The 12,434-nt window shown below is 45.5% G+C and overlaps 1 protein-coding gene across 6 annotated transcripts in view; it reads left to right on the top strand.

Annotated features, from left to right (window-relative positions):
* AOPEP (aminopeptidase O (putative)) overlaps positions 1-12,434 on the top strand; it is a 366,697-nt gene that overhangs the window by 61,069 nt on the left and 293,194 nt on the right. For all 6 annotated transcript variants that reach the window (XR_011649356.1, XM_004470934.3, XM_071216642.1 and 3 more), the window contains exon 4: positions 8,626-8,779. Coding sequence is in view for 5 of the 6 variants with exons in the window: in XM_004470934.3 (XP_004470991.2) it covers positions 8,626-8,779 (154 nt within the window). In the remaining variant the exon portion in view is untranslated. The remainder of the gene's footprint in view (positions 1-8,625; positions 8,780-12,434) is intronic.

Raw genomic sequence — 12,434 nt, 5'->3', positions numbered from 1 at the left:
TGAGAAAACCGATGCCTCGAGGGATTATGTATCCAAACTGGTAAGAGTAGAACAGGGATTTGAGCCCCATAGTCAGATTCCAGAGCCTCAAACTTTAGCCAAGGGACATACTCACAAGAAATAAACTCTCATTAATTCTCTTTGCCTAGAAACGCAAGGTAGACTTCCCAAACAAGAGACAATCCGAGATTAATTTATTTCTCTTTGTCTTTGGAATGCATGCTCTGCTTTCTGGGGGTAGTATTCCCACTTTATCATTTGCATTTTTTTGCAATCTGGTTTGAAGATGAGGTCATGTGTTCCCTAAGCAGCCCCTGGTGCTAGTGGGCAGTCCTCATGCACAATTGGGCTCAGTGGACTGATCCTCTAGCAAACAACCCCAAAGAGACTTTTCCACCAAATGAAGATAGTAAAAATGCCCTCTTCGTAATGAAGTAATAAGACCCTTCCCTAGAGCTCTGGAAGATCCCAGCATTCGCCCAGGATCAGAGCCAGAAGCTCAGGGCCAGACACTTTGGAGAAGCTTCTCAGAAGAGTCTGACCGCAGGTCTTTGGGACATGGATTTCTGGCTGGTTCTTTTTGTCCCAGCTTATTGATCTGCCTCTGACTATCATTTGATATCCAGGAAAACTTCCTTTGTATCGAAAACTTGAAGTGCAAAACAGTTTATTCCAAATGAGCTCTGCTAAGTAGAGGAACTCTAGGAATCTAGGGGAAAAAAGTCCTGAGGGCCATAGAAATCATCTTGGGCACTTAAAATATGGATTTGGATGATGCTTTCAAGACATTTCCAATAAAGATATTTTTCTTTCTAGTATTTAACCTCCGAGAAGACTGCGAGGGAGCAATCACAGTTCTGTTAACACTTGGGCTGGACTCCACTCAGGTTCTGTTATCACATTTGGTATATCTCATTCCCAAACACCAGCTCATTTAAAGTTCTGACTTTTAAAAAAAATCACTAATGTCCATTCTGCTACCTTGCCACCTCCCTTGTGACTTCCAGTGCCCTCTTCATATCAGCTCAAGGTGCCAGGCATTCTGACAAAGGTGCCGTGACATGACATGCTTGGCTCTCCGTGTGGACTCTCAGCGACCTTGTGCATCTAACCAGTACGTCTTATTCCAGTAGCAGTCTTCTGTTTTGGAAGCAATCTCAGTGCCCACTGTCTCCACAAGTCTCATCTTGTGGATGGAGAAAGAACGAAATAAATCAGGTCAGGGGTTCAGTGCAGGACAAAAGGGGAAAGGCTACTGTGCCGAATGTTTCAATCTTAGGAGGATTTCTTAATGAGATAGTGTCTCCTCCTTGTCTTTAAATTGTCTCTTCCATCTGATTTATATATTATCCTTTTTTTTTTTTTAAGATTTATTTGTTTACTTATTCTCCCCTTCCCCTCTTGCCCTGCTGTTTTTGCTGTCTGTGTTGTCTTCTCTTCTCATTTTCTGTCCTCTAGGATTCACTGGGATTCGATCCTGGAGACCTCTGATGTGAAGAGAGGTTCCCTGTCAATTGTGCCATCTCAGTTCCTGGTTTCTGCTGCACTTCCCCTTGACTCTCCCCTTGTCTCTCTTTTGTTGTGTCATCATCTTGCTGCGTGACTCACTTGCGTGGGCACTGGCTCACCACACGGGCACTTGCGTGGGCACTGGTTTGCCACACAGGCACGCAGGGATTGAACCCAGGTCCTCCCATATGGTAGGCAGAAGCTCTATCACTTGAGCCACATCCGCTTCCCTATATGTTATCATTCTACTGGTACCTAAGAACCAAAAGTGGTGTTCTTCTTCTGATAAGGTATTTTATATTAAAATGTTACTTATTTAAAGAGTTGAATAGTTCTATCGGCTTTATTATACTGCACCCCCCAAACAGTCCTGCCCCCTCCCATTTTTCTGGTTCCAAAGGTGGCCACTTTTACCTCTTTTAGCTGATCTTTTGGTACTTACCTCCATGTCCTTCAGTAAGATGCTTGGTTGCCCAGTGTTGGTCTTCCCACTATGGCAAATGAGATGGAGCTTTCTCCCCCCCACCCATTCCCAACATCCCGTCTTCCTCGTATAACTAATATCATCGCTCTGGTTAGATCATCATTCTTTGTTTTATTGTCCCATCTATCTTTGCTATTAAGAGCTGAGCTGTGTAGTAAAGCTACATGTGCTTTATCGTTTCTGTACCACGTGATAATTTTTTTTTGAGTTAATAATTGTCTTACTGTTTTGTTTTGTTATTTCCCTTGCTTGGTTTCCTATGTATTCACCAATCCAAGGCTCTTTGAAAGTTGTTTAAATCTCTTTTCAAGGTACTCAGATCTGTCAGGTGTTTTCCCAAGTAATCTGCTCCCGTGCAGATGGGTGTCCCTCTCTACAGGGCTCATCACAGCTGGCTCCCGGGGTCTGCCTTCTCCATCTTTCTGCAGGGTCCCTTGGCCTCTCTCTTGTATTGGCTCCTCTGTCTTCTCTCTTGGTTTACTACCTCTTCGAAGCACACATTACATACTCTTGTAGCTTCCAGAGAAGAGAGTGTGTGGGAGGGGACTTTTTTCGAAACTATGCATGTCTGAAAATGTCCTTATTGTAAGTAACTTTTTTTTCACCCTTTTTCCTGGAAACTTGTAGGATCTTGCCTTTATCCCCAGGGTTCTAAATCTCAAAATGATGTGTCTTGATGTGGGTTGATTTGTAGCCAGTGCGCTGTGTATTGTGGGCCCCTTCAATCCAGAATCTCTTGCCCCTTTCAATTTGGGGAAACTTTCTTGAATTTTTTAACTGACAATTTTCCCCCTACTATTTTCTCTGTCTTCTCCTTCTGGGTCTTTTTCACTTGCATATTGGACCTCCTGAATTGATCTTTTTTTTTTTAGAATAGCTGTACGTTTTCAGAAAAATCACGCAGAAAGTACAGAGTTTCCATACACAACCCTCTCACACACACTTGTACTTAACATTTTGCGTTAGTTCAGTACTTTTGATATAATTGATGAAATATTACTATATATAAGTATACTATTAACTACAGCCCTTAGTTTATATAGATTTATAAATTATTTTTTCCCCCACTTTATATTAAGGTTCGCTCTTTGGGCTGTACAATTCTATGTTGTTGCTGTCTTTTTCTTTTTCTGGTAACTTAGAAACAACCTAAAGCTTCCCATTTTATCCACTTTCAAATATACAGTTCAATGCTGTTAATTATTTCACCAAGTTGTACCTCCAGGATCATCATCCGTGGCCTGCTCTTTTCTATCACCCCAAACAAATTCCATACTAATTAAACATTAACTGCCCATTCCTCTCCCCCACTCTGCCCCTTGTAACCTGTATTATAGTTTTTTACTTTATAAATATGTATATTCTGCTTATTTATATAAGTGAAATCACACAGTATTTGTCCTTTCATGTCTGGCTTATTTCATCCAGCATGATGTTTTCAAGGATTTTCCCTATTGTAGCATAGGTCAGAACTTCATTCCTTTTCAGGGCCAAATAACTTTCTATTGTGTGTGTGTATATATATATATATATATCAAATTTTATTTGTCCATTCGTCTGTTGATAGGCACTTGGGTTGCTTCTGCCTGTTGGCTAATGCGATTAATGCTGCTATAAACATTGGTGTGCAAATATCTGTTCGAGTCCCTGCTTTCAGTTCTTTTGGGTATGTACCTAGAATGGGACTCTGGGTCATATAGTAAGTCATTACCTTCAGAGTAATCAAACTGTTTTCCACAGGGACTGTGCCAGTTTACAGTGCCATCACCAGTGAGGGAGTGTTCCTATTTGTCCCATACCCTCCAACCCTTGTATTTTCCATTTTTTCAATAGTATCCAGGCTAGTGGGTATGAAATCTTACTGAATTGGTCTTTTATTTTTCCCTTCTCACCTCATCTTTTTGTCTTTTTTTCCTTCTACTTTCTGGGAAATTTCCATCCCTTCTATTGAGTTTTTCTTCTCTTCTCTCACTTTTAAATTGTCTTTATTTCTGTATGCACCTTTTTTTATAGCATACTATTCTTGTTGCAGGTCTGCAATGAATTCTGTTCACTCTCAGTGTGTGTTTTGTTTCTTTTGAAAATGTTTTTCTCCTTGCACAATCCCTGTCCTCCAGATTGCTCGCGTCTGTTCTGGTCTCTCAGTTTCTCCTTAGGGACTTTCTAAGGATGTCTGGGATGAAAATGCTGATTGGAGGCTCTGGGTGCACAGAGGAGGCTTTCCCACGGTGAGATTCACCACAGACCTATAGGAAACCCCGATGGCAGTTTCTCTGGAGGTCTTCTGTTGGACTTGTCAGGTTCCTTTGGTCTCCTGCCTGGAGGGTGAATGCCTGGTGGCCAGCATTCTAGGGACCAAATAAAGGAAGGCGGCTGGAGGTCTCAGCATCCAGTATGCATACACTCCTCTAATCTCATTCGTTTGCCTGCGACTGTGCGTTCTTCCCAGCCCAGAGGCCCTCTTTCCTATTCTCTTTAGAAAATAAACTTCCGGTTTTTTGGCAGGATGGTTGGGGATTGGCCAACAGGCCTGGCCGTTAGGGATCTGACCTCTTCTTAGACAGATGTTTCAGCCAGCCCTGCTAGATTTGATATTTCCAACACACCATAGCCTTTTGGGACTTTCAGGGTGTCAAGTGAGCTGATTCTTTTATTTCCCCTTTGCTAACTTACGATTCAGGTCTGCTGTGCTATTTGCCTCTCTTACCATCTGGGTTTTAGCTTCCAAAATCTTGTAGCTATTTTCTCCTCTTTTTGTTGTTTCACGTCTGAGAAAATCCTTTTACTGTCCTTCACTGTCCTTTCATGGAGTTTTGGAAAGAAGCAAAGGTAAGCATTCCTTCTTCCATTTTCACCTGAGAGCCTCACCCTGGCTTTTTACTTACTGAACTCCCAAGGGTCCAAATGTTTTAAAGACCAAAATCCAATGGCCCATGGTAAACACTACAAAATGTATTCCAGAGAAAGAATGACCAGGCTGCATCCCTTTGATTAAGAGAATTCAATTACTTGGGATTTTTTTTTAACCAAAGCCTTTCAAAAGATTTGGTTCCTCACCAACTTCTTTCCTCTTCTTCCATCTCCATCCCCTGTGCCAGCTCTGATGGTGTTGTCCAGCCCAAATTGAAATTCTTCATGGAGCAGCCACAGGTGATATCAGGCTGTAGAAAAAAAGGTAGTTATGGGAAGGTAGAAAAGTGAGGGAGATGGGTGCAGTAACACTGTGTCATGTCAGATCCATGTCTTACTTTTATCAAATCCACTGTGACCATCCTTGCCCTTCTCTTACGGGCTTGGAATGAGAGCAGTGATTCTCTTTAAAGCTATGGCTTTCCTTCAAGCCCAATAGAAGCTAACTTGGCTCCAACACCATTGGATTGGGTGTGTGTGTGGTCTAAATCTACAGAAATCTATTCTCTCACAGCTCTGCAGTCTAGAAGTCCAAAATCAAGGTGTTGGCAAATTTGGTTCTTTCTGGAGACTCTGAAGGAGACTCTTTCCCAGGCCTCCCTCCTCACTTCCAGTGGTTGCCAGCAATCCTTAGAGTTCCTTGACTTGCCGCTGCATTGTTCCAAGCTGCGTTACTCAGTTGCCTCTGTCTTCCCATGGCATTCTCCTCTCCGTGTCTCTGTACACCAGTCATTGAGTCCATGAGAGGCAAAAGGGTGGCTGGGGGCAGAGAGTATAGCCAAGTGGCAGAGAAGTCCCAGAAATAACCCCATGTGCCCTTGACCAAAGGTCGGCTCTTCAGGGCGATAGCAACAGCGGAGCCAGGAGTTCCATAGGCTGAGATATTTTCCATTTCTCTTCAAGGTTCTTGCAGAGCCTGGAGCCAGAGGACCCTTCTTTTCATGGTTCATTTGTATCATTTTTTAAAAAATTGTGATAATGTACATCTAGCAGAAAAAGTTTGCCATTTTTATGTATACAATTCTTAAGCTTACAATTCAGTAGCGTTAATTATAATTATATTTGCAATGTTGCGTTAATGTCACTGCTATCCATTACCAACACTTTCTCATCACCCCAAACAGAAACTCTGAATCTATTAAGCAGCGACTTCCCATTACCCCTCCCTCTGGCCCCTGGTAACCTCTAAACTGTCTTTTGTTTCTAGGAGTTTGTCTATTCTAGATATTTCATATAAGTAGAATCATACAGTATTTGTCCGTCTGACTTATTCCACTCGGCGTAATGTTTCTCAAGGTTCAGCCCTGTTGTAGCATGTATGGGGACTCCACTCCTTTTTAGGGCTAAATAGTATCCCATTGTATGGATAGACCAGTTGGTTCATTCATTTATCTATTGACGGACACTTGGTTGCTTCTACTTTTTTAATATTGAAATCATGGGATTTTGATCCTCTCTTTAAAGAGAAGTGTGTCTTCATCTTCTTAGTCATCTACACGGAGAGTGGTAACAAGTGTAGCCATTCTGATTCCAGAAGCAGGAAGAAACTTAGAAGCAGTTTGCAGAGAATGGCTTTTGCAGCCCCGAGCTTACCCGTCTGTATTCCATATTCCTCTAATGACTTCCAAACTTGAGTATCACCAGATAGTGTATCTATATTTTCCCTCAAGTTTAAGTCTTTGTTTCCCAGTTAAGATTTTATTGTTCATTAGAGGAGTTTCATAGTGTAAACTTCTTTGAATCTAAGATGGTAAAGTTCCAGGGGATCAATAATGAATGACCTCTGTTACCTTCCTGAGTTCAGAATTAGTTGAGAGGCAGACAAAGGAGCCAAGCATATGGAGATCAAACGCCAGCCTTTATTATCGATTGTTACTGGTACGGCACTTTGAAAAATGCTGTTAGGCCTGCTGGCCAATGTGGCCGTGTTAATATTTTGGTCTTGAATTTGGTATCCTATCTGCTTGCCGGCAATATTGGACCACCGCAGACCACTCCGTGGATGTGGAACCCCCTAAAACTTAAAGCAAGAGAAGAACATCCCCTGCAGAGGAATGGTCAGGGGACTGAAGAAGAGGCAGGCATGCCCGCCTAACGCAAGTTCCTCCCCTGGGAACGCGAGGAGTGGAGGGTTTGTTCTCGGTAACATAAGGAGATGGCGAGTCCCCTTAAGACACCCCAGCAACTTATACCAGATTCTCAGGGAAAAAACAAAACACTAGCTTAAATCAGATGGTACAAGACATTCAGATTTCAGAAACATTATTTTTCAAGTTTCATCTTAGAATTGAGGGAAGTAACGGTGTCAATCATTCCTCCCTTTGATCAGAAAGCCTTCTCTAACATTTGGACTAAGTAGGAAGACGCGGGCTGTAAGCCAAGCTTGTTACAAACCAGGCGGGAGTCCTTGGCGCCATTGTGCCTCTCTAGGCCTGTTTCTCATCTGCTTAAATGAATGGGGGACCAGTCCAATATGTTAATAGATAAAAAGGATGGGAGGTCAGATCTGAACTTTCAAAACTCATTAGTTTCAGATTTGGGACTAAAACTCAGGTGTCTCCCTTCCTGAGTCTCTTTTTTTTTTTTTTTTTTTTTTTTTTGAGGTACCAGGGATCGAACCCTGGACCCCATACATGGGAAGCAATTGCTCAGCTATTTTTTTTTTTAAGTTACTTTTTTTTTTCCTTCCCTTCCCCCTCCTCCCGTCCTGCTGGTTTTGCTGTCTGTGTCCATTCGCTGTGTGATCTTCTGTATCTGTTTCTCTTTTTGCCTTCTCATCTTTCTCCTCTAGGATTCACCAGGATTTGGTCCTGGGGGCCTCTGATGTGGAGAGAGGTTCCCTGTCAATTGCGCCACCTCAGTTCCTGGTCTTGGCTGAGCTTGACCTTGATTCTCGCCTTCATCTCTCTTTTGTTGCATCATCATCTGCTGCATGACTCACTTGCGCGGGCACTGGCTCACTGTGCAGGCACTCATGCGGGCACTCAGCTCACTGCGCGGGCACTCCCGTGGGCAGCTGGCTCACCACGCAGGCACTCAGCTCACTGTGCCGGCACTTTGCTCGCCGCATGGACACTGGCTTGCCACGCAGGCACTGGCTCACCATGCAGCCATGCTTTCTCTTCCTCTTTTTTCACCAGGAGGCCCAGGGATTGAACCCAGATCTTCCCATATGTAGGCAGTGGCCCTATCACTTCAGTCACATTCCTGGCACTCAGCTATTAAGCAACATCCACTCCCCCTTCTCTAGTCTCTTGGTTTTCTACTCTATCCATTTTGGATGGACTTGACTTGAATTTAGATAAAATAATGTAGTTACAGCCCAGAAGTGATCATTCATTTATTCACATATTCTTTCAACAGACATCAATGGAGCATGTTTGGTTTTTTTTTAATATGCCAGGCAATAAGAATGAAAAGATGCATTTTTGTTTCTGTCGGGGTATATAGCTGTGCCCTTCTGTGTTTGCAGCTGTGTGGCCACCTCAACCATTGCCTTTATTTATAGCCTCACTTGAAGGACTCCGAGGGCGCCAAGCCTCCCTCCAGTGCTTCCCCCGAGTCCTCGAATGATGCCCCATCCGTGGGCAGGAGCGACCTCCACCGACCAGCTCCTACCCGCTGATCGCGCCAGCTCGTCAAGCACCCGCAGAGAAGAAACGCAGAGGAAGGTCCAGAACCGGGCTCTGGTCTCACGGCGGCCCTCCTCTTCTCTTCCATAGGCTACTCAAGCTGGCATTACTACGTCACCATGCCAATGCCAGCCTCCACTTTGACCATTGCAGTGGGAGCCTGGGCGGAAGTGAAGCCACCGTCCTGCTCATCCGGTGATCCAGCAACAGAGACATCCTTCCCAACTTCCGAGGCCGACCGCAGGTTTGTGTTTGGGAACTTGCTGAAAAAAAACAAACACTCGAGGGAGGCCAGTATGATGCATTTCTTCCAAGCGCTGGGAATGTGAGTCATTCCTGCTGAGAAACCAAACCAAAATATGATTAATCAAAGCAGGAAGGGCCCTACTGGGAAGGAAAGAGAGTTGAGAGGCAGGGATGTGGGCATATTGTTTATACAGACAGAAGGGGAAAAGAAACTAAGGCTATAGGAAATGCTCTGCGCAGTCAGGTGAAATAGGTGTGTTTGGTGAAGCTAAAAGAATCCTCAGATGCAGCTCCCCTCCCCCCTCTGCCTACACACACCTTTTAACTTTGGTTTTCAGTTCTTATTTGGTGGAAACCATAATCAAGAGAAGTTTCTTGTCTGGTGGAGCGCATGGTAAGCCGCGCGGCGGTTGCGGTTCCAGTGATGTCTCTTAGCGTCATCGTCATAGTTTGCCAACCTCCTTAGCGGCATGGTACCCGCCGGTGCTGTCACGAGGCCGGCGGGTTAAGTGATTCCTGCTGGCTCTGGGCTCCATTGACTTCAGCAACAGTGTTTTATTTTTTTGGAATGAATAAGAGCAAATCCGTTTTGAAGTTTGGAAACAGTGGTATGGGCCATTGGAGAGTCACTTGCAGGTTCCCCGGCTTCTAGCTTTGAGCCAAAACAGCAAGAAGGGGAATGCCCTTGGGAGACACAGAAGGGTGCAGATGCTGTGCTTTGTGGCAGCGTGCTTCATCTTAGGGCTTTTGCACCTGCTCCATTGACCCATTTTTCCTATTTACAGAAAGTCACTGAGTCAGTGCCTTCTGGTGGAGAAATCCCAGACTAATGGTACAGTGAGTTACTTCACCCTTGACAGCCAACTAAGATGGTTCTCAGTGCAAATGCCTTTTGTGTTGGTTTTATTTTTCCCTGTTGCTTTAACAATTCCTGCGGTGGCCTTGGTTAGTGGGTATCCTGAAGGCATGAGGCCATCCTGTCTTCTGTTGGGACAGGCTTGTCTAATTATTGCCTGCGTTTTGTTTTTTGAGGGAGGGGAGGTAATTTCTACTTCTTGCTCACTAACTTGCCTATCTTGGATGATTTTCCCTGAGCCACATAGAGAATATCATAGACTGATTATTGGATTTGACTTACTACTCCCAAGTCAAAAAGAGAGTTATTGGCAGAAGTGACCTTGTACGTGGAACATTTATTTACCTGCAGTGTCAGACCCTCTGGCACTCTGTTTGCCTGCCACTGAGATGACAGAGTGGGCCTCATGCCACAATTGTGGGCAGTCTGCCTTTCGGAGGGAGAGGACAGGTGCCCTGGAGAGTTGTTTGGCTCCTTAGTGGACCTTGTATGAGTGTTAAACCACAGAAACATTGGGGTTGTTTGTCCCTGCAGCACATCCTGTCCTATCCTGAATTGATACAGAAGCCATTGGATGTTTGCAGTCAGGGAAAGCCTTGGTCTGACTGTCCTTCCATTTAGTCCTGAGTGCAAGCCTGTACCTCAGGTAGCTTGTGTTATCCCCCTTTTAGAGATAAGGCTACTGAGGTTCTGACAGGAACTTGTTCCCATCCACGTGCCTCCTGAGTAACAATATTTGGGTTCACTTCTAGACCTGACCCCGTAGAGAGGTGTTTCAGAATCTCACCTGGGGGCTTTTAAAAACTGTCTGCGACGTCCCTGCCTCCCCTTGAGAGTCACTGCTGCGTTTGAGCCACGGTTACTGATTGGAGCGCGTCAGGTTGGGGCAGCAAACAGAAGTGGAGCGCACGGCCTTTCCCCTGACAGGGCCTTACCTGCTGGTTGTGTCTTTCTCTCAGGGCAAGGTCCCACTCCCCGTACCTGGGCGTTGGAGACCTCGGCCAGGGGTTCTCAAATTCATCCCGGTGAAGAAACACCGTGCTGTTCACCTCGAGCCTCAGCAGTGAGGGACTGTTAGAGGAGAGGTGCCGGTGGACGAATGTGTGCCTTAGGAAGGCTGAGGGACGGCAGAGACAGAAATGTGCTCTTTTGTCCTTCCAGCCACATTTCCAAGCGATGTGGGGTCGGGGAGAGTGGGCAGCGACCACTTCCTGTGCGCTTTCTCTCCCGCCCAGAGGCAGCTGAGGTGGCCTTTCACTTTTCTTATCCGGAAGGCTAGGGCCAGATCAAACAGGGATTCTGGGAAGAGATGAGTTCAGGGCGAGGGCTGCACACGCTCCCCAGTTAAGACCCAAGCGGGAAAGGGACAGACTGCCATCAAAATCGAGGTTTAATTATGGACGCAAGCAGGGCTGGGGGGCATGCTCCGGGGCATGGGCTCAGTGGGCTTTCTAGTACTCCGTTTCAGAGTTGCCCAGTTTTCCACTTAGCGGGGCCGCTGTCGGTTTCCACCGCGTGGCACAGAGCAGGCCAGAAATGCCCTGGGTAGGCAGGCGGCCTCAAGCACAGGCAGGCCCGCGGCGGCAAGCCAGCCAGGAGGGTCGGGGAGCGAAGCCCAGGGTGCTCCTCCAGGGGGTCCCTGCCGGAGACGGGAGGCCTGGGGCAGGGGGGTTCCCCCACACTCCCTTCCCTGTCCAACGTGCTATGACTCAGTTTTCCCTTCATTTATCAACGTGCTTGTCCGTCAGAAATGCACTGCTGATAAAATAATGGCTTGCATTCGCTTAACCCTCCCAAGCTGTGCGCTTCATGTGTGCTGTCTGTAGTCATCAGAGGGTGGTTTGTGTTTTTGGTCATTAACTCTCCGGCTCCACGCTCAGTTTGCCAGCAGAGGTGCTCTTCAGTGCCAGCCGCAGTGGTGTTTTTGGTTATATTCACATCTGGTCGCTTTTGCCTTCCCAACCCCCTTTCTACTTCAAACCTTCCCGAGACCACCAGTTCAATGCACGTAAATATAACTTTTACAGGGCCTTCTACAGCACAGGCTTTCATTTGCCAAAAGTGTTCATCTGGGTCCCAGAAATTTGGCCAAAGTATCGGTCACTGAACTTTTGATCACTGTTCATGTGGGCTAAATTATGGGAAGAACATTCCCTCTTTCAGCTCCAGTTCCACACGTTCTCCAGCCCACTCTGGGTGAGCGTTTCAGTAAGTACATTAGTTATAAGGCACTTAGATACACTGTCCAAAGTTTCTTAATTTTGTTGGGCTGCAGCTTAGCCTTCCTTAACCACAGGGGAATCTTTGTATTATATTTAACTTCTCGGGGCCTTTGTTAAAGCATGGTCTTCACTTTGGGGACCATACGGTTTAAGCACGGCATGGAAACTTGGATAAAGTCCAGAAGAACTCAGGAAAAAATGATTAAAGGCATGGAAAATCAGCACTGGGAAGAAGAAAAGGCATTGAGCTTATTCGTTCAGAAGAAGAGAAGACGTGGTGGGAAAAGTGGGTCTGCTCTATGGTTGTCAAGTATATGAAAAGTAGCCTTGTAGACCTTGGGAGGTGAGGCCCTGTTTCCATCCCTTTGAAAGTCTAGAAAAAAGGAATGATATCGTCAATGTTACGGGTTGGATTGTGTGTCCCCTGAAAGACGGTGAAGCCCTAGCCTCCAGTGCCTTTGAACATGACCTTATCTGGAAGGAGGCTCTTTGCCGATAGAGTTAGTTAAGATGGGGTCAGAATGGCATAGGCCAGGCCCTGAGTCCAGTCTGACTGATGTCCTTATAAAAGGGGA

This window comes from Dasypus novemcinctus, chromosome 8 (assembly GCF_030445035.2).
Source record: "Dasypus novemcinctus isolate mDasNov1 chromosome 8, mDasNov1.1.hap2, whole genome shotgun sequence".
NCBI classification, from domain to species: domain Eukaryota; kingdom Metazoa; phylum Chordata; class Mammalia; order Cingulata; family Dasypodidae; genus Dasypus; species Dasypus novemcinctus.
This window is presented reverse-complemented; position numbering and strand designations above follow the sequence as displayed.